At 39.2% G+C, this 22,678-nt stretch overlaps 2 protein-coding genes across 2 annotated transcripts; both read right to left on the reverse strand.

Moving 5' to 3' along the window:
• Positions 1-1,596: 1,596 nt before the first annotated feature.
• LOC139954546 (uncharacterized) lies at positions 1,597-11,447 on the reverse strand. The gene is made up of 2 exons (XM_071954394.1): positions 10,840-11,447; positions 1,597-4,042 (listed from the first exon to the last, which is right to left on the reverse strand). The coding sequence occupies exons 1-2, from the start codon at positions 11,095-11,097 to the stop codon at positions 1,889-1,891; spliced, it is 2,412 nt and encodes an 803-aa protein (XP_071810495.1). The 5' UTR covers positions 11,098-11,447; the 3' UTR covers positions 1,597-1,888.
• A 2,321-nt stretch (positions 11,448-13,768) lies between these two features.
• LOC139933949 (dnaJ homolog subfamily B member 9-like) lies at positions 13,769-22,483 on the reverse strand. Its single transcript, XM_071928196.1, has 6 exons — positions 22,372-22,483; positions 21,557-21,613; positions 20,081-20,321; positions 19,391-19,701; positions 18,457-18,571; positions 13,769-16,672 (listed from the first exon to the last, which is right to left on the reverse strand). Exons 3-6 carry the CDS (start codon positions 20,301-20,303, stop codon positions 16,602-16,604), a joined length of 720 nt encoding a protein of 239 aa, XP_071784297.1. The 5' UTR covers positions 20,304-20,321; positions 21,557-21,613; positions 22,372-22,483; the 3' UTR covers positions 13,769-16,601.
• Between the last annotated feature and the right edge of the window lie 195 nt (positions 22,484-22,678).

A 22,678-nucleotide genomic window follows, 5' to 3' on the forward strand; every position in this document is an offset into this window, starting at 1 on the left:
GCTTCAATTTTGTTCAAAATAATACCCTTTCATGCTTAAAACGCTCATCGATTTTGTAAAATTCTCAAGAGGGAAAAAAATGAACATAATACAAAAATCTCTCTCAAGTTCTCACTTCAATGGAATGCAGCTTCAATTTTGTCCGAGGCCCCTGTACGTCAAACTTGGCATTTACCGCCGCCCTCACCAGGTGTATGAGATTTAACCAACCAATAGATCAAATTAATTACCTAGCCATACACCCCGGTATGCTTCAAAATGTCACAGTCTTATTATGTCTGTACCTCTCGTCGCTGCTTGTGAATATAACAGACACGCGATATTTTGACATTTTAAAGGGGTGGCAGCGTTGCGTTTTGGGTTAAAGACCTTTTCAGACGACAACTATTTAGCAAGGGTCCCATGCTTATTTACCATGGTTGTGAAGTTTTACAAAATACACCTCGTGTGAAAAGAAAAATTTGTTTACTGTCCATAAAGGACAGCAAATTTGAGAATATTTCACTGGGGACTTTAGGCAGTTCAAACAATGATATCCTTTCATACGAAGCGTAACTTTCACAACCATGTTGAATAAAACAAGGGACCCCTGCTAAATTTCTGTCGTGTGGAAAGGGCTTTAAGAGTACACTGCCCAAAGTTCAAAGTTCACGACGATCATCGTGAATGAGTCGAGACATTTTCATCACAAATGCTCCAGGGGTCGATTTCACAAAGAGTTAGGACTCGTCTTATCTCGAGTTAGGACGAGTAACTCGTCTTAACTTAGGGTTAATCTTAAAGTCTGCATGCTACAGTGCAGGGTTGGGACTCAACCTAAGTCCTAAGATTAATCCCAAGTTAGGAAGAGTTTGGTGAAATCGACGGCTGATCCCAGAGACGCCGTGGAACAACAGTTCGCATGTATTTTTGTCACAATGTGTCAAACTCATTGTTTGTACATTGTATATAGCATCAGTCTCAAGTTTATCAAAGATGGCGACGTATTTTGTTTCAAAGTTTATTATTCAAGCGAACTTTGGAATACTTTTTTTGGTACTTTTGAAAGTCCGTATTTTATCATCAATCATTGACTACAAAATTGATCTCCATGTTGGAGATTTATCGTGTTGCAATAATTTTAGTCAGGTGCCACGTGTAGAGTTTATAGCACCAATTTTGCCAGGCCATCCCTTTATTTCGTTCCTTTCTGGCCTCGTATCCATACAACGGAAATATTTCCCTTCATCAAAATATTAAGTTAACCTTAAACAATAATCCATTCACATTTAAATAAATTTGATTAAAACGAAAAAAATTCCGATTCAAGCTCTGAAAGACACTCTTACTTCAAGATTAAAATCACCTGTTTTCAATATTTTAACACAGATTATAGGTATTACTCAACATAAATAACATTCTATATAATTGTTATGCCCTTCACCGAAACCGTCTTTTTCAAAAACAACAACTTCACCGAGGAATTTTGACTTTTGTGAACTATCCATTTTATAAGTGATTCCGCCGACACTCACTCTGTAGTGCTGCAAACTTTTGTCAATACTTTCTTGCACTTTATGTATTTTTTTTTTATAACTCAATCATTTTATGAGTCTGTTTTTCTTGTTTTTTTTAACGACTTCGCTGCGGTAAAACGTCACAAAGGCACTGAAAACATCAAATTTAAGTATGTCTTCAAATTATAATTGCAAGGGCTTTATCGCAAATTTATTGTGCCGGGAAATTTTCATTGCCAATGGCATCTGTGTCCTGCATCCAAAATGTTAAATGGAACGGCCATTTTGTAGGATTGCTTTTATTCCTACGTCAGGACTGAATGACTTCTTATTTCCACCGATAGTGAGGTCTCATCTAAAACCCTTAAATTCCTTCAAGACCGTCTTAAAAGTCAAGAACCGAATACAAGCTTGACGCCTCCACCTTTACTCGGCATAACTCTCACACCAGGCTGACCCATGTGGACTGTCACCCCTCCTCCGGACGAGGGGCTCTGGGACGGCTGAACTATCACCCCAGGTGGTGACTGACTGAATTGGATGACTTCATTCGGACGTCTATGACCACCAGTACGGATAACCACACCTCCACCCTGATGTCTGATCTTTGGTTGCTGAGGCTGTATCGGGATGCGGATGTAGTCACCGACTTGAAGAGGAGCATTCTCTGGTATACCCATGTTGAATCTGAAGACGACACCATCGCTGCTAGACTCCTGCCGCTGAACGATGCTGTGTTTGTTGGCACTCGTAGGTATCATCTTAATGATCTGACCGCCATCGGGCTGCTGCTGGATGATGTGGGCCGACTCTTCAGCCCTCTGGACGGGGGACATCGGTGGCATGTCCGGGCTTTCCGGCACCGGCTGAAGCTGCAGGACTTTCATGACCCTCTTGGACTCCCCTGGTTTGGATTTCTTCTGGCAATGAGGGCATACGCTGTGTGAATGACCGGAAGGTTTCTTGCCGGCTGTACCGCTGATTTTAACGGTGTTCGAATCAGATACTAGTGTTGCCTCAGAAACACTCATCGGTGGTGATTCTGTCGATGATAGCCTGACGATGGTCTTTGATGTTTTTCTCTTGGGTTTTGGGCTTCTTGCAACGAGCATCGGACCTCCCACGGCCTCAATATCTACGGGCCTAACCTGGAAGGTCATCATGGTTGGCTGGTCGGGAGCTGTACCGGACTGGGGATGAACCACCTGATCCGGCAGGCATGAGACTGGGATTTCTATTGTGGTTTTGGCGATTTTAGACTTTGGCCGACGGGAGCGATGAACCTTGTCATGATCATCTACATCTCCTTGTTCGTTCTTACCCTCTGTAACATCTGGGATAACATCAGGCATTTGTTGGACTGATGTACCCACATCTGATTCTGTATTCGTCCCCTTTTCTACATTCTTAGATTTCACAGTCTCTGTATTCGGCTTCGTCTTGGCATCTGTAGAACTCTCTTTACTTTCCTCTTTTTTCTGCTTCTCAAAGGTACTTATTCTGTCCCTAATGTTCATCTTTTCAATTTCCTCGTTGTCAGCTGCGAGAGGCGAAGTCTTGGTTCCCTGCTTGGTCTTCTCTTTCATCCTGGATTCCATTTCGGCCTTCCGTTTCTTTTCGTTCTGAAGGCGGATCTCTGAGTTCTTCCGGCGAAGCTCTTCAACTCTCTTTGCTTTGGCAATAGTTGCCATCTGATCTTGTTTGGCTTTTGCTTCTTGCTCCTTGAAAATTCCAATCAGGGACGAAGCTTTTATAGCCTCGGCTTGTTCCTCTTCTGTCGTGGTGGGTGCTTGCGCCTCGGTACCTGGTTTGACAGACTTCGGTGTATCCTTTGTTATAGATTCAGATCTAACGAGCAGGCTTCGTAGGTCCGGTTGGGAGTTGCATTTCCTGGGGCTCTCGCAACCAACTGGGCTCATACGAAGGTCAGCAACGGGCTCTGCATCCTCAAACCTCCCCTCATCTGTGTCTTCTCCCGCACATTGCTGCTTGTTGACGTCATATGGGATGGAAGTACAGGTGGTGGTCGAGTACTCGGACTCGTCACTGAAATACTCAGAGCTGTCACTTTCCTCATCCATTGTGGAACCTTCACCTCGGCTGACGTAACGCCATGGAGTACTGCTATATGATGCGATCGAGTTACAGCACAGACATTGACTGCATTCACTGTCTGAGTCCTGGTACGACTCTCCTGAACCGTCGACGCTGTTATTCGACTTACTGTGTCGACGGTGACCCCCATCTGATGTGGTGACCTCGATGGCGTTCGACAACTCGCGAGCACCGTTCTTTGCTTTCTTACCTCTACTACTTCCCGTTGACACTGACCTCCTCAACTTTGGCTCGCTGTAGTCTTTCTCCAAGTCGCTCATCTTGTTGACGTCATCTTCTGTGTCGACAGCGTCTCTGGCTATCTGTTCATCTTCGGATTCGTACTCAGAGTCGGCGTCTTCGCCCTCATCGTCGTCTTTGATCTCTTTGAGGTTGCGGTACATGGACGCAAGCTGACGGGAGAGGGAGCTACCGGATGACTGTAGATTTGTCTGTTGAAACACAAATCAAAAGCATGATCATTGTTTGATATTATAAAACATCTTTAAAGACTGTGAAGGGGGTAACACTGTTTCAGGCCCAGAGGTATATCAACGTGCCTAAATCAGTTTAGTGTACTACCTCGCCTCACATTGAAACGGCCGTCCTTCTCCTTGTGATGTTAGGCGACTTCGTGTAAAAACAACAAAAAGCAGATTTTTAAAAATGAATTCCGTGCACATGGTTATCATGGGATATAAGTGTTTTATAAATAGTCAAACGGTGGAACAAAACACTTGGACTCATTTCGTTTGGTTTATTGAAAGTTGCTCTGACGCAGTTGTATATACTGTCTACCCCTCGATCTTACATTTTGTGGGTCTTAATACACGTAACGATGCTGAACGCGCGTCGTCTAAAATTCAAACTTTATGTGTCACCCTTGGTCTTCTGGAACCAAAACAAGTATAGTGGTCGAGTATAACACACTGTGGCCCCTTTCGAAACACAGCTTTGGCTTTGGATTCGGGTTCAGGCCCCGTCCTCTAGTCTGAAGCCCTGATCTGAGCGCGTACGCAAAGCACGCGCAATATTGTCAAAACAACCGCGGGGCCAAGCTAGCCTGGGCCGAATCCAAAGCCGAAGCCGTGGTTTCGACAAGGGCCTGTTATTCCCAAATGGAACCATAGCTCTGTGCCCATCGGCCACATTTGGGTCAAGCACCTTTCCCTTGTGGTCGGGGCCGGCTGCGAGCCGACAAACAACATCATAATAATTGGGCTACGTCACAATGAGATTGGACACCTGCACCACCTGCTAATTATCAAGGACATTGCAATCATTTATAGGAATTATTTCCATGGTTATTTGAATGGTAGATGAAAACATTCAACCCGTTGGAGTTCATAATATCCAGACATCGGGGAAATTTATATTTTTGTATACGAATTATGTGAAAGGCCAGCCTAAGCCACTCTTAAATTTATAATTATTTTGCATTCCAATTTTGTTTTGGTTTCACGTGTGACATGGCCAAGTGTCCAAAAAACATAAATTGTTCTGAAACCCATTATTCGTTGATCTCGACAAGCTTTCAAGGACCTTCTTTAAAAAAGGTAAATTCAGTGTGTTGGGTACAAACTTAAAAGATACAAATGTGGTCGCAATTTGATTTATTAGTTATTTTTCAACAATGTCTTCCGGGTGCTCTCATTGTCCTTTTAAAGAAAGAAAATTGCGCTGCCATTTCTCAAACGAAATTGGGTTATTTTATCAAGGCTTGATGGGAAGAGTTTCGTCTCTCTGTTATTTTGACGGGATTGGCGAATTGGGTTATGGTAACTTATAAGAGTCCTTTCTCTAAGCACAGAGGGACAACAACAAGAAACCAAACTAAAGAATGAATACAGTTTCAAAAACATCTGAACCTTTCAACTGAATTTGAGGGAGACAACAAATCCCAATTCGGTTTCCTGTCCATCATCGTTTCCAATCATTAAAAGACATTCAATACTGGTTACGATTCTTGCCTCTGGCTACTACCACTGACGAGGCCTTGGGTCAGAACCCCGTAATCCAATATGATTGAGTGATTTACAACACCGACTAACCGAAAGTGAAGCATTGTCGGAAACACAGACGGATAGATCACAGATCAAAGTGGGAAGGTTAAGTGTGGGTTGTGTTTAGACGAGACGCTTAGACCATGAACCGCTGGGTGAGGTTGGGTTGGGGATGCCAGAGAGTATCATAGGGTCAATAGTTTCAACTCAACTCTTGGAAGGTTTTTAAAGGAAAAACATCGAGATGTTTGGCCGTTTATTCTTCAATAAAAGAAAACAATAAAATTAATATATTTAAATTTTTGCATAGTCATAATTGAGTTCTTTTACCCTACAAACGGATATTTTGGTCAGTATACTTTCTTGAGTTTTGGGAAAAAAATCCACAGGCAAATCACACGATTGGGATTCGAACCCTTTTAAAAGATTGATCTTAAGTTCGTTTACCAACTTTAACTGCTAAGCAAAGCAAAGTGTGACGTCACGACACATCGTTGTGGTGATGTTGACAAGTCCTCTTTGAAATATAATTTCACACACCTTTTATGATTAAATCGTTATAACCAATTTAATGGATGACCAACTTTTTCCTATTTCAGGAAAAAAGTAACACATTCGTTTCAAAGAAATCTTGCAGATTTCAATGTAAGTTTTTATTTGTTATGTAATCCTGTCGCTCCAAATCAGGAAGTGTACTCAATTAAACGAAAGTACACCCACCAAAAACAAATTAAGAAACCCCCAGGCCTAGCCTATTATACTTCTCATTTCAAACCATCATTGACTTCACGCAAAGAATTCTTTAAAGTTAAAAACATTCCTCATAATTTTCTGGGATTTGGTCAGGGCGCTACAAACACAGTTGGGTTGCACTATTTACATCTTTAGGGTATGATTGGAATTGAAGTCTATGTTTGAGAACCATCAAGTCTCCATACCTGAAATTCCAGTAGTCTGAAACTGAACGTGGTAACCGCCATGTGAAATACAGTAATAACCCTAAAGGTAGTCAGGTTACCGAGCATGTGCCTTGATAAAAATAACACCGAGTTGTTTCTGTCTCTCTGAAAAACAAGTTCCCATTAAAGGGACATTCATTTCTCTGAGTGATGGTTTTATGGACTGTGCAAATCTCGCGTGTATTCGAAATTCCGAGACCAAGTTGGTCGCGCTTCTGTTTCTTCAAATACTTCAGTTTAAATTAAAACCAAGAGGACTTTTCCCCATTAATGGTCAAATAACTCTAATGTTACCGAGTTTGTGAAATAAGGCGTTTTAACACATTGATTATGATAAATGGTTGACAATGGCAGAGATAGCCGTAGTAGTCTTTAGTAAATAAAATAAGGAAGGTATAATAATCATTACTTTAAGACTTACTGCATTCAAAAACTGCATGAGCTTGCGGAAGCAACAACTCCTTCCTCAGATGCAAAATGGAAAAGATAGAATATGAAAAAGAGTTGCTTGGTTGTGTGATCACAACAGCGGGATGTGTGGTTTGGTGTGGTGTTGTAATCACTGCAACCAGAATGTTCGGACTATGGAGTAACAAAATGGTGACTTGGGTAGAAGAAGTTCAGAGAATTTTCCTCGTCATCTTTGTAAAACCACGTCATCTCAGCTCGCTGAGGAGAGAGGGGCATTCGTGACGATGATGCATGCATGGTGTAATGACAAGTGCGTCATCGCGACCTAAATTCCACAACTCTTATGAAAGTTGATGTTGAGGGTAAAAGGGGGAGGGGGTCACGCCGAGCCATGTGCCTCTCCATTGTAAGCACACCTTTGGTTTCAATACTACATTTGATCGGGTTAATATGCTGTTCAAGCGGCGCTTTGATATGTCACTGAAGTGTTTGAAATATCACATCCGTGCGAGTAAAGTGGCGATAGCAAAATGTTTTCCTCCCACGTCTAAAACTGAAATTTCCGAAGTTCATTGTCTTTTAAACAAAAAGTTGGTGTGAACATGGAGGTTTAAATAGTCCTCCATTGTGTGATATTTCCAATGCTTTGCCGACTTTATTTCAGATTCGGAGATACCGCAGTGCAGTGTATACGGCTAACACTATTGGCGGGAAAAGTTTACACGAAATTATTTCGTCATAATAAATCTAGAACATCCTTTTTGTTTAAAGTACATCCTGAAAGCCCCGAATGGTTTATGGTTTACGTGCGGCTCCATCTCACTCAACCCTCTCTATTTCGTAGTCTCTCTAAGGGAATAAAGCAAAGCAGTCCCAAGTCCCCCGATCCAGAAACCTACTTACAACACTCACACACGCTTAACTATTCTCTTATAAACAAAATGTTTATTAAGACTGGAGGCAAGACTATACGATAACGGCAAGGGTGGTTCCCGCAACACTCGCTGGTGTCCACTGGGAGCTGAGCTTTGATACCTCCCTTTGGGGTTAAGACCAAATTAATTCAGATTTTTAATGTGGTTTACGATCGACCTCTCTTGGTGTGACCTCCCAACCTCCCCCCATCAAACATCAAAACAAGATTTCCAGGCCTCCCGGCAAAATACCAAGATTTTATTTGAACTTGACCTGCGAGTAGTTTCACATTTTTTTTGCGGTAAATAATTTGGTAAAATCGAAGCGAAGAAAGACACTAATCATAAATAGTTAGTTTTATACGAGCTATACAATTACGAGTCAAGATATGTTCACCAGAAAACAAAATGCTGTTGACTTGAAGTTCCTCAAAAAGCTGTTGTTGTAGTCCTACTGAGTATTAAGGGCATACAACCACAGCCACAATACCCTTTTGTAAAATAAAAAAATAAAAAAATAAAAAGCAAAATAAGAAATAAGCAAGCATGAAACATGTAATTTCAAGGTTTATAAATCTCGTTTTGAAGTGCATCTTCATAAATCATTAACAATGATGCCCTCGTATAAATAACAAGTTGTAAGACTTTGAAACAAAAGAAAAATAATGCGCGAGAAATGTTTTAACAAAGCAACGTTCTATTTGACCCTAGGGTACGGATGACGTATAACTGTGCATTGTGTATCAAGGTGAAACGGCCGATGTCAAATCAAGACTCAAACCAACTTCAAGGAAAATTTGAGATTATTTTTGTAAAGTGGTGTATAAGTTTAAAATAGCGCATTCATAGATAACAGGTCAAACTTAAAGTTGAACTTTTTTTAACAAAAACATATTTTACAACTGACGGTTTCCTTTTTACAAAGGCGTAAAGAAATTAAAGTCTCGACCAGAGTTACACATTTACCACAGTAGAACGGTGAAATGCCACAAATCTTCATCATGTCACAGAAATATATTTCCCATCTGCTTCCGGTTCAAAGGAATGTATATAATTTGGAAATGGACCTAAAAACCATTCACTGAAGTAAAGTAAGAAAAAGTAATCTAAAAATAACATGAAAACCTTTTATCAATACAACTAGGTCTCTGTCTTTCATGAAACCGGCAAAGGACTTGTATATAATTTTCCCTTCTGGTGAAACAAATCTGCCAGATGGGTAACGTGGAAAGACAAACCTATGTTTTGTGCTTTTATTCACACCAATGTGTTTTCCCCATGTGGGATCAACTCAGAAAGCACGGAGTGTAAAGTGCTTATCACACGTCAATATTGTAAAGGGGGGCGCCAAAATTAAGACACCATTAAAACTTTTATAACTTTATTCCAAACAATCTGATATAGCTATTATGAAATCTTTTAAAGGGAAATCATAATGAGTACAAAAGTAGGGTCACAGATTGGTTATTGTAAAAGGCACAATTTTGAGGAAGATAGATTACAAGTCACGTGAAAGTTTTAGCTGGTGCCATGTGCCGATCCCGAGAAAACAGACAACAAAACTGTCGCACAAGGACGTCGAATAAGCGATATGGGCAGCGGGCACTAACCGCACCTCTGGCCGCAGCATTCGCGAACGGACACCAACCCGAAATCTGACAAACGATTTGTGCATTATATTGTTTTTTAGATTCAAATGTTTTTGGGTGAAACATTATCCGGATTACCTCGAGAGGAATCCGTTCTCAAAATAATGTTTCCTATCAACAACTGCAGTGCTTCTCACCAGACTGGTTTTTTATGGTCACTACTTTTTTGAGTTCTCACCAATCGATGACCCTATCTTGAAAGGTCATATGAATAACAACAAAGCGGGTTCGTTTTAATGTTACTCCCTCACAAAGAAAGCAGCATATCGAGAGGAAAACATGAGTAAAACATGGCCGCACACTGTGCTTGAATTGGGCCTATAGTAAAAAGTTATTTTCCCTCTTGAAAACAAAAGATGGTTGGGATGACTTCACCAAACCCATGATGTATTCCTTGAAGATGTGTATAATAATAATATACAGTCCTTTAATAATATTATTATTATATATTTGGTTTGCGGTAACACCATGTGTGTATCTATTTGCCAGGTAGAGTTGTTCTTAGGGAACTGTCTTGCTTTATTCTACTGCCGCGGAGTAGATCATCGGAGGTTCGGGAGACTTATCAGTTCTGAAAAGAACTGTCCTGCTTTTATAACTATTACCAGGGCGGATGGTATAGAAATTAGACTGGACTACTACTTTAGCTTATGGATCGTAATAACTGTACTGCCGCGGAGTCAGTTCTGAATTGGTCTGAACGTTTCGACTAGCTTGCTCTAGTCATCGTCAGTACAGTTATTATGATCCTATAAGCTAAAGTAGTAGTCCAGTCTAATTTCTATACCATCCGCCCTGGTAATAGTTATAAAAGCAGGACAGTTCTTTTCAGAACTGAGAAGTCTCCCGAACCTCCGATTATCTACTCCACGGCAGTAGAATAAAGCAAGACAGTTCCCTAAGAACAACTCTACCTGGCAAGTAGATACACACATGGTGTTACCGCAAACCAAATATATATTGATACCCCACCATGCAATGCCTCAAATCCTATATAATATTATTATTAAAGGACTGTATATTATTACTTCAGTCAAGTGAGAAAGCTGAACTATTTACCATCTCATTACGGAGGGACTCCTTTTGTTTTAGTTTACTCTGAGTTACCGCATAGGCAGGGGAACAAAGGAGTGATTTACCCCCAGTATGTTTTCCCTACAATTTGTCTCGCAATTCAATAATACTGGTCGAACCAGGGTTTCAGTGAAAACATGACATCTTGAGTTTCGATGAGGACCAGTGACCATCACAAGGCCACGCCCCTTATTGGAAAGTTACTACAATTTTAAATGAGAAAACCAAGAAATACTCACCATCTGATCTCGTAGAATCATCAAATTGAGATCCATTTTACTGGAGTGATATTTCATTTTGTTATAATCTCTGGGCGAATCCCCCGCTTCGCTACTGTCCGTAGCCATACTGCAGTCAGCAGCGGCTCCCGATGTGGCATCACTACCGGTCGTTTGCGACTGAGTCACGGTGGAGTCATCCCCCTTTCCGCCCGCTGCAGGGCCCGTGGATCCCGTCGTGACATCCGAGCACGATGCCCCCCGGCTTCCAACACTCATCCTCTAAGTCCTTGTTTGTTTCACCCGCAAAATAAAACCACGATTAGGTTGCAAAGTTTTAGAGTTAATCCTCGAGCAATAACGTATAATTCGAGTCAATTTAGAGATGGCAAGTTGATAAGTTTGGTCTGTGTGCCGTTGTTTCTTGACACTTCTCCGATGTGGACCACGGAGTGAACCTGCCTACCGTAGATGACCGACCCCCTAGAGTGGGCAATTGTGTCCCGCCGCCGCTATAAAACACGAAACAAGTCTGCTCTACGACAGATTCCCGTTGGCTATATTTACCATTCAAGGTGAAAGCTGTCAAAAGTGAAATGCGCTGGGTACCAAGGAAAAAGTTGAGACCGCAAATAAAAATGAACTTGCGCCAGGCGCTCGAGTGAAATGTTATCTTATGGGTAGAACTGCAATGACTAACGATAAGAAGTCATCACTTATTATTGAGTTGTCTATAGCCATGGACAGTCTACAGTGTACCTACACCGATACGAGTGTACTGATAAAAACTTGAGGGCTATGAATTGGCCAATTTATAGTTATTACATACAAAATGGCCGCTGGCGATATACCAATACACATCTTGGATATTTTAATTTCTGAACTTGGGTGTTGCGGAAAGTATTTATATATTCTGTTGGAATGATAGACCACCGAGTTTGCTATGGTAACATAACATGGCGCATTTTGCGTCATTCCATAACAACATACGGCATTGACACTTAATTATTGATGGCTTAAAAATGACTAGAGCAAGTTTAGCAAAAGCACTCGGACTCAGACCCCAAATACGCCACATCAGATGCCTGGCATACTTCAAGTTGTTTGGGTAGCATTCCTTAATGGCGTATCATCGCTCAGTCAGAATGCCAACGCGCTACATTAGCCAATCAGTGCACTGGATAAGTGATATCAGCGCATAGATTAGACAAAATTATGCTAATAAATCACGAGTCTGTTTCTCGTCATATACATCGCTGACAGCTTAGCCAATCAGTGTCCTGATAAGTATATTTAACTGCATAGATTAGGAATAATTATAATAATAAATCACCACAAGTCTGGTTTGTGTAATAATGGTACATTTTGTATTCCATACAGTGTTATTCGGCCAATTGGCCTACGTCACACGTACGATAAATATTTCTTGTTTTACTCCCACTGAGTATGACGAAATCGAAGTTGTCGCTCTTCTAGAACATAACGAGATGACGTCACCCGGCCCTCAGCAGCTGGTAACGATTTAGATGAGGCACTTGCTCAACAAATATTTTGAAGAGACCTTCTGCCCCGACTCCCCCCCCCCACCCCCAATGTTTTGATCACCTAACCGAATTGGCCGAAAGATGAGAAACCATGGGGGTATGAATGTTTTGTAGATATCTTCTGCCCCCCCCCCCGAATTGGTTCAAAGTGTTTCTCGATCACCTGACTGAGTTTCCCCATGGTTTGCCGAAAGATGTTAAATCATGGAGTTAGAAAATAAAAATGAAACTATATTAAGCGTTTAATTTGAAGGAGGGGATAATTATTTCATTGGTTATCAATTATTTGTTGTAAAGTGGACAAACACTCGTGCTTCTTCTGCATTTGATTTCACTTCAAGTGATGCATTTCAGTTCATCAAACTGACAAGGAATGTCATTCATTGTGAAGTAGGAACTTCATGTATTTCTTCATGTCTCATTCATGTCTTTAAGAAACTACCCTTTAGAGGTCACATTGTATCGTTTTGAATGTGCAAGGTTAATCGCGGCATGAGCAACAGACGGCAAATAACATTCTCCTCAATATACCTCTGGTATAATCCCCCCAACCCCATTAATGACCATCTTACTTGGTAAGATTATAGGCAGTGGACACTATTGGTAATTGTCAAAAACTAGCCTTCACAGTTGGTGTATCTCAACATATGCATAAAATAACAAAACTGTGAAAGTTTGAGCTCAATCGGTCATCGAACTTGCGAGATAATAATGAAAGAAAAAACACCCCTGTCACACGAAGTTGTGTGCGTTTAGATGGTTGATTTCGAGACCTCAAATTCTAAACTTGAGGTCTCGAAATCAAGTTCGTGGAAAATGACTTCTTTCTCGAAATTATGGCACTTCAGAGGGAACCGTTTCTCACAATGTTTTATACCATCAACCTCTCCTCATTACTCGTCACCAAGAAAGGTTTTATGCTAATAATTGTTTTGAGTTACAAATAGTGTCCACTGCCTTTAAGTAAACATTTTGAGAAACGAATCCATTCTTAGGAAAGATTTTTTTGGAGAAAGGGTTAGGAGACTGAAAAACGTTTCACGCAGTAACGTTTCTCAGGTTGTGTGTTCCAATTACGGATCCTTCTTCCTGATTGGACATAAACCGCTCCGGATTGTTGGCGTTATCTAAACCATGCTACCTCCTTTTAGAATTAAATGTGTATGGGTTAGTTTTATTGTATAGGATGTCTACATTTTAGAGTATCAAACGGATACTTTTATTATAATAAAAAATAAACACAAAATGACGTTTAGGGAACTGAACAAAAACTGGTAACAAAAGAGAAAAAATTACACTAGTCCAATGATTTTGCAAGGTACAGGTAGTTTTAAATTGGGAGATAAGAACATACACAATCTGACTCTTCGGAAGTTCTTTTAAATCGAAAATATTTATTAGTAGACAACAACATTACTTCAAGTGCAGATATGTTTTCAAAAATTTACAATTCTACATATTTATTTCACAATTTGTACATAAGTATTGCAGTTCTCTGATGAAATTCAATTAATATAGTTACAACAAAGCAAAACTATTAATATAAATTAAATAAATTTAACACTCTAGATATAACTTCATTTCTTACAAATATAGATAGGATACAGCAATCTTGCCGAACAGAACAGAAAGCTACAAGGAAGTTAGTAATAGTATTTGGCATGACGCGATTATGTAGGAATGTCCTCGTTCAAGAAAGGCTGAACAAATGTTAAGTTCAAAAAGAAATCACTAATAATTATTTATGAATATATTATGCAAAATCACACTTTTAGATATTCAATTTGTTGCTTGAGATATTTGATTGACAAACCAAGCTGTGGCCACGAAGAGGAAATTTTATTTATATTTTCACTTGATTTATTGGTATAGATGTACATGTATGTATTACTGATCATTGGTCATTATAGCCTTTGAGGAAAAAACTCTGCTATAGACGTTTATCACGATGTGGTCATCTTGTTTTGACTCCATTCCAACTCATTGTAATAATAAATAATAGTCTGGTGACATGCGCAATGAATGTTAGCATTCATTACTGTTATTGGAAACAGAGAACATGACCAAGATGGTGACAGCGTGATAAAGGGTCAAAACATCTGGCCATTAACTATTTTTTGCACTGACAATTTTACTCATCTGGCAGCTTCCGCAATTTTTCATTTAAGTTTGTCTTTCCCATATTGAACTTGAAAAGAAGTTGAATCTGACAATTTGGCTTCAATTGACAATTGTAACTGTAAGGTCTACTTCTCAAAACTAATGTATCAAATTTCCCCTGATGACCAAACTTGGCGCTTAACTTTAATTTTTAATTAATTAATTACACATAATTTCAATGCACAATCTCAATGAGCTGCAGGCACATTTTAATCAAATCCTACATTAAAAAACAAAAACAAGTATGGGTTAACACATTCTCTAGATCTCAAATAGAAGTTAAATAGAGGGCGCCCTTCACTCTAACCAGCCAGAGCTGTTCGCTCGGCCCCAGCGACCAGTCTATCCAGGACCGCTGGGATGGGCTAATCGCTTGCACAGATTCTTGTTCAGGAAGAACGTCATGCATACAGTGCATAGAAGTATAGTGCAATGTGAGTGTGATGCATGACGGGACTGCGCATTATTAAACCAATGACAGTGCATGGCACGTTTGCCCATCCCAGCGCCTTAGGTTAAAGGAAGGCGCTGGGGACGAGCGAACCAGAGCTGTGTCATGAGAGAGTTGAGACAACTTAACGATTAAGAAGCCTTTTCAGGTCCCCCCCCCCCCCCCACCCCGAAAAAAATGCATGTGCACATACAGGGTGGCAGACTAGACTGCACATTGGGCTGCGCTGCACTTGCAAATTGGCGTTCAGCAAACATGTGACAAAAGAAAAATGGTCCCTCCATGTCGCAACTCTCTACATACATAGCTCTGTTCACAAGCAATGATGAAAGTCCAATATTCATGCAGCCGATTTCACAAAATGCTAGGACTAATCCTATCTCGAGTTAGGACGAGTAACTCGTCTTAACTTAGGATGGGTTCAATCGTCCATGGATATGGAACTCCTCCTAAGACCTAAGATTAATCGTAATTTGAATTCTGTGTAATCGACGGCTGGGGCCTTATCACATTTGAAAACTAATTCTAAGCTGCATTATCAAAATATTACACAACCTCTTGATACTTTTTGATTAAAAAAATATATATATATATTTCAACCCGCCTACTCTTCTTACCATTCTTTACACCATTCAACTACACGGGTTGTGTATAGTTGCATATCATAGTTGTGCATAGAACTGAACTGATGTGTGTACTGTGTAAATACATGTACATCCAGTCATAAACCACACATTATATCACACTGCTAGCATAGTTTATGTGTCGTTCAAGAGGAACAATGATCTTAAATGACACTTCATTTTCTTCCTCAAAACACTTTAACCAGCCTGACTTGATCAACAGATGCACATGTCAACTTTCTGCAGTTTGATGCCAAGTTCGCAAAGTTCATCTTTCAAGGTTCATTTATTAAAATGACAATATCAATCAAAAGAGATCAAAACAAAAATACATCTTTTGGCCTACAGTTATATTTCAAGAACTAGATGGAAACAAGTGTATGACACTGCAGAGGGATCCATTTTTACAACCAGGGCTAAGCACAACAAAATTATGCCTGCCAGAACAGCCGTTGATTTCACAAAACTCTTCCTAACTTAAGACTAATCTTAGGACTTGGGACGAGTCCCAACCCTGCACTATAGCATGCAGACCTTAAGATTAATCCTAAGTTAGGATGAGTTACTCGTCCTAACTCGAGATAAGACGAGTCCGAACTCTTTGTGAAATCGACCCCTGGGTTGCCAACCAAAATACCATGTTACATGTACGATAAGTGACTGGTATCCCTTCTCATTTCTGCTAAGCAGAGAATTGTTGAGCAATATTTTCTGCCTATAAGCAGCTCTGTAAAGTTGGGCCCTGAGCTTGCAGGCACTAAGCCATTTTGAGATATGGTGGACAACATTAATAGTGCATTATTGTCTGTATACACACAAACCAAGGAGTGCAGCCTTACAGTGCCAACCATACCTCAAAGAGGCTAAAGGTCCCAAAATGATCATAAAAATGAATACTTCTTCAATCAAAGTGAAATAATTGATCTGTAAACCGCTGTAGATGAATGGGCTTGGAAGGACTGAGTTTGGATGGATGTAATTAATAAGATAAACATTTAGATTCAACTAGGAACAATCTGTATAAGTTGTTATCATATTACCAACACGTTGCTTCACCGTTCTGCACGTTCGTCCGCCTGAATGAAAACGAAACAAAAAGCAAAGCGTCAATAGCTTTGAAAAGTACTTCATAATTTGTAACCACTTGAAAAAAGGGTGACAGTTCCATACACAACTCATAAATTTTTTCGTTTGCTAGCCATATTTGGGAGGAAAATCAACAAGACTGCAGGGTTAGTATAATAGCTCAGCAGCTTTACTGGACCAAAAACGATTTTATAAGACCAAAACCAGTATAAGAAAAACTTGTTTATATAGTTTAAAGGAACACGTTGCCTTGGATTGGTCGAGTTGGTCTTTGAAAAGCGTTTGTAACCATTTTTTATAAATTACATATGATTAGAAAGATGTTGTAAAAGTAGAATACAATGATCCACACAAACATGCCTCGAAATTGCACGGTTTTCCTTTTACCTCGTCGACTAACACGGTCGGCCATTTATGGGAGTCAAATTTTTGACTCCCATAAATGGCCGACTGTGTTAGTTCGCACAGTATTTGGAAAACCACGCAATTTCGAGGCAAACTTGTGTGGATCATTGTATTCTACTTTTAAAACATCTTTCCAACCATATGCATTTTATAATAAAACGGTTACAAACCCTTTTTATAGACCAACTCATCCGATCCAAGGCAACGTGTTCCTTTAATGTGTAAACTGTTTTATTTGAACAAGCACTGCAGAAGATTTATCTTGTTCTTATTTGTTAGTTTGCTTTGATACTCAATAACAGAACTGAAATATATTTATCAGACTCAATGTCAACATTTGAAATATCATTTTTGTTTTAAAGTATTTCTTCAATAGAAAACACATAACCCCCCAGAATTTGTAAAGTTGTGAGTTGACTGGTCTTAGGCCTATGGTCCTGTAAACAATTGGATATTAAACATAACATAGAAACAAATTTGTTGGATTTTGTTGACCAAAACAAAGAACAAAGGGTTGATTACTAAGGGAATCAATGTGTGGTGAAGAGGTTTTCAACTATTGGTTTAAACCCAACGAGGCCTGGTTCTTGATAATTTTACCGAGACAAAGTCGAAGTAAATTATCAAGAACCAGGCCTCGGCGGGTTTAAACCACTAGTTGAAAACCGATTCAACACACTTTGATTCCCATTCATAAATACCTTTTCGGTCAAAAAACATCAACACTTTTTGATCAAAAAGTAAAATAAATATGCAAAAATTATAATTGTTCAATGATTTCTTTCAATACAACACCCCTCCAGCTACAAAATGGTAAGCCCCTCGGGTAAACAACTCCTTATAAGGGAATGCTGTGCGCGTCGCGCGTATGACGTGATGTGGCACAATTGTTTCAGCCGTTGCTCTTGACCAATAGGAATGAAGAAACTGTCTTATAAGCACAGGTGCAAGCTCGCGTGTTATGCCCATGTTTCAACACTTTTTACTGGTCGTTAACAAAGGTTTATAACACACCCATGTGACGCGCTCTCCACCAATAGGAATAGCGAACTGTCCGAGGTATTTATGAATGTTCCTTTAGATGATCTTTGACATGCCCTTTTCATCTGTGAAAATGGTAACTGAGAGCAAGTTTGAGTGAGGCACTATAGTCGACCATTGGATGATTTTGCCTGGTTACCTATGCATTCAATACATCCTGGGTACCAGGCAAAACAAACCAATGGTCAACTATAGTGCCTCAATTGAACTTGCTCTAAAGGTGGTTGGATTGTAGTTCAGCACCTACACTCTTAAGGATAAGAGTACATTCTGACTACATTCTTAAGGATAAATAAATCTGGACAGTGGCCTGGATCATTTCGCTTACCGTTTGAATGTACTTTATGATGAGTGGAGTGAAATGTACTTCGGTGCCCATGAGCGTCGTCAAATAAACTGTCGCCAAAAAAGGAATCATGAGATCCTCTCTGCTCTCTCTTTGACTGTGAGAAAAAGAAATTGATGTTTAAGTAAACATGGGATGAATCTCATCTTTTTAAACTGGTTGTTTGACATTTTAACTTTTTGCCAGCTTTCTGTATCTAGATTCCTAAAATTAGTTTTCCGTGTAATACTTTTATTATTGTTCTTTTCCAGCGCCTTGAGGGCGGATTCTTTCTGCTATTGTTTTTGCGCTTTATAAATTTCTCTTTATTTATAACAACTTGAGAAAGAGAGCATTGTTTATTTGCAGTCAATTCAGAGGAAGTCTGATTTCACAAAACGATAGGATTAATCCTATCTCAAGTTAGGACAAGTAACTCGTCCGGACCTAGGATGGGTTCAACGCGTCCAAACGTCTATGGTTGCGGAAATTAACTAATTCTTAGGATAAATCCTAAGTTATGAAGAGTTTGGACTTCCTGCAGACTTGAACGGTAAAGTATCTTGCTCAAGGAGAAAAGTGCCACGACCGGGACTCAAACCCGCATGCTGCTGTTTAAAAACACAGAAGCTGAAGTCAGGTGCACTTAACCACTCAGCCACAGACCTGCCTTATGTCAATAGAGAACAATAAACTTGTGGGTTTGAATCCTCCAGCTAACCCCTTATTTAACAATGACTAGAATAAATATTTTGTCTAGTCACTGAATCACAATTTCTTGGTTTGTGCAGTTCATAATCATAGATGTTAACCCATGTTTGTATGAGAGTGATTGGCTTGGCAGTTATATCCCTTTGTGGGAACTTGCCGAGTTCCCTTGATGGGAAGATCATTCAAACAAACAAACAAACAAACAAACAAACAAACAAAAACTTACCCGTGCGTGATTGTGAGCCTTTACATGTGCATTGTGAACTGTGCGTTGATGTTGGTGCATTCTGTTTTGAGACGGAAAACCAGAGCTAAAGAAGTCCTCCTCGAATCCTCCCCAGAAGTCACCTCCAAACTTGGATCCCATGCCCTCAAAGCCTGCGTCAAAGTTTGCAAAGAACTGTTTGAAATTGAACTGTTGTCCTCCGTGCCGGCTTCCACCTCCTGCGTTTCCACGGTTACCTTGATTCTCATATTCTCTCAGACCGAGTCGATCATAAAGCTTACGTTGCTCTGGATCCGATAGTACTTCGTAAGCTGTATGGAGACAAACCAACAATGGAATTAAATAAATAAGAACTTATAACATCTGTACATTACATAATATGTTTTTTTTTTTAATCCAATAGTGTTAGCTTTTATTGGTTGCTAACACAATGAAAGATTTTTACAAATAAAGGTAATCTGAAATTGTTAACATTTCTCCTTATTTATCAAAACTGAATGAGGAGGGAAATTAAAGATCACTTATATGCTATAAAAATATGGTATCATTATTATAATTAAAGAGGTTTATCCCTATAAATTATTGCAGTTCATAAAGAAAGTGTGTGAAATCAATTAAAAGATTATGTTCAATTCGGATATTTCTCTACAACTTAAAGGGGAGGGGAGGGGGAATAAAGATCGGTTTTACCTTTAGCAATTTTTACAAATGTTTCTTCTGCATCCGGATCCTTGTTCTTATCTGGATGATACAGAACAGCGAGCTTTCTGAATGATTTCTTGATTTGTTTGTCTGTCGCTGACCGTCTCAGTCCAAGAAGTTTGTAGTAATCTTCATCTTTACAGTCTGCAATCTTTACGAGGAGGATGCTGAGGCAAACTGCTCCTAGCTGAAGGAAAACTTGATATTGCATCCTCGGATGTGACTGCACCTGTGATAGAAATATTTATATTAAAAGGTTGACAAAATAAAGTCATAAAACACAAGGGAAACTGAACGAGTACAATTTCCCCATTCAGTTTCCAACAGATAAAATAGGGATCAAAGAGCGCATGTTCAAATGACATTCTAGTAGATTGGTTCACCCCCACATTTTAATATTTTTCTTTAACTGAAGTACAATGTGTTATCAAATTTGGCAGGTAAATAATAATTAGTAAAACTTTAATAATAATAGCCCATAATGAGTAACCCAGAAATTTTGTCATTAGTAAGACCGATAATGACTACATTTCGGGAAAAGCAGGACAGCGCCCTAGTTACTGGATCTAAATAATCAGTTTATGTCAATGTTACAGCCTTATTTGTACAAAAAGCAACTATAAGCATTTTGTTGACCAGCGTAGAAATTGAACATTAGTTTTTACGACCGTCTACTGCCCTACTAATCAAATACGTTTTACAAGGTTCTTGTTCTTGTAAGGGTTCAATACAATTCAGAAAAAGCATTTTGAATTTGACAATAATTTACTCAAAACAATAAGGATAACACTCCGTATCACGCCACCACCTTTTCACTCATTTTTACAAAAGGGATATCTCATTGAGGTAAATTAGATACTATATTATTTCATATCGAAGTGAAAAGGTGTGGCGCCATACAGAAACTTTTCCAACAATAATTAATTACAAATTAGCGCCACTTGTGTGGGCAAGGCTAGCTTTGGCCACACAAGTGGGGCTAATTACAAATTAGACAACTCAATATTTAAAAGTGAAAAGTAGGGATAAACAAAAACATGTTTCATTTTAAAAGGGTGTTAAAATAATGTTTGATTGTTCCCACATAAAAAGGTGTGGTCAGACAGCATCGTACATCCTTTCACTCTATTTTCCTCATATAAAAAATGTAACCAAAATACATGTTTTGACAGTTACATCATCAATCATGACATAAGCAAAAAAATCAGTTCGTCTTTAGTAATTTTCTTTCTAATGTTATTATTATAAAACTCCAATCCATTGCATCTTCAGTTATAAAGAAGTAGCCTACTGTTCAAAAACAGTTAGTGTTCTCTTTTTTACTACATGGATGACCCTGAAAATGACATACCTTAACAAATTTGGTTAATGCAAAATCAATATTTTAGTTAGGAAATAAACAAAATAAAAAGGAAAACAACTGTCAAACTCTTTTCTATCCACAAAATAAATGTAATAACTTACCTTCCCAAACAAATTGGTGCACCAAGAATTCTACCTCGCCTACGGTTTCGTTTTTATCTTTCAAAGAAGCAAAAGTGACACAAAACGCAGTTAGTTATGGTTAGAGACGTCCACAAAATGAGCAATCATACTTTACTGCTCAATGAGATAATGAGATTTTTGTAAAAATGAGTGAAAAAGTGGTGGCGCCATACAGAAAGTTATCCGCCTGTACTCCTTTTTTCAAAATTGTGTACCGATAATGACAATAAAAAAAAAAGAGAGGAGTACAGCGCCCCAGTTACTGGGTCTACTCTATGCCCACAATAAATTGCGCAATCAGTTACATTGCTTGAATGTGCGCCTGTAGCCTGTGTGCCCCACTAACTTCATGCTAAGCAAAGGAATTTTTTAATTATTATTATACCAATACAGACTACTACTACAGCAGGCAAAACAGTAGCCCCAATTGTGTGGCCTAGGCTAGCTGAGTCTAGCCTTGGCCACACAAGTGGGGCTAGCAAAACAGTTGACTTTCGGACAGACTTCAAGTTCAAATCATTATTCATAAAAGCCTGTGGTGGTGTAAACACTTTCTAAGCACAGAATAGAATTATATACCAGAAACAGGTTACCAGCCGAAATCATATTAGGCTTGGTGGCCACTAAATTTTTGTTCAGCAAAGTAATTTGACGAGCAGTAATTTCTTCTTGAAAGCAGCAGTGCATAAAAATGCTGGGTGTGGCTCGCTGATCAGTGATCACCGATTGAATTACTCTTACAACCCGGAGTCAATTGATTAAATAAACGGTCATACATGCGGACAAGGGATTACCTTAAATAGACTTCAATTATCTCATCAAACTTCTCGCCGAATAAAAGATTATTGACAATAGAGAATTTCTTTCTCGCCTACACTTCTTGTTTACTAAAAAACAAAGACAACAACTAACTGCTTTAATCTCACCAAATGGTGGCGCTCTGCTACCTGATAAAGGACCAGAATAGACCATTATCTGATAGGGGTAACAATTAATAATTCAAACTTAAAATGACCTAATGTTTTATTATTTTAGAAGAAAACTTTAATACAATTATAAAAAACACATATTAAAATTCGCTTTAATAAAAATTGTTTCAAA

The sequence above is a fragment of the Asterias amurensis genome, chromosome 2, assembly GCF_032118995.1.
Source record: "Asterias amurensis chromosome 2, ASM3211899v1".
Taxonomy (NCBI): Eukaryota; Metazoa; Echinodermata; class Asteroidea; order Forcipulatida; family Asteriidae; genus Asterias; species Asterias amurensis.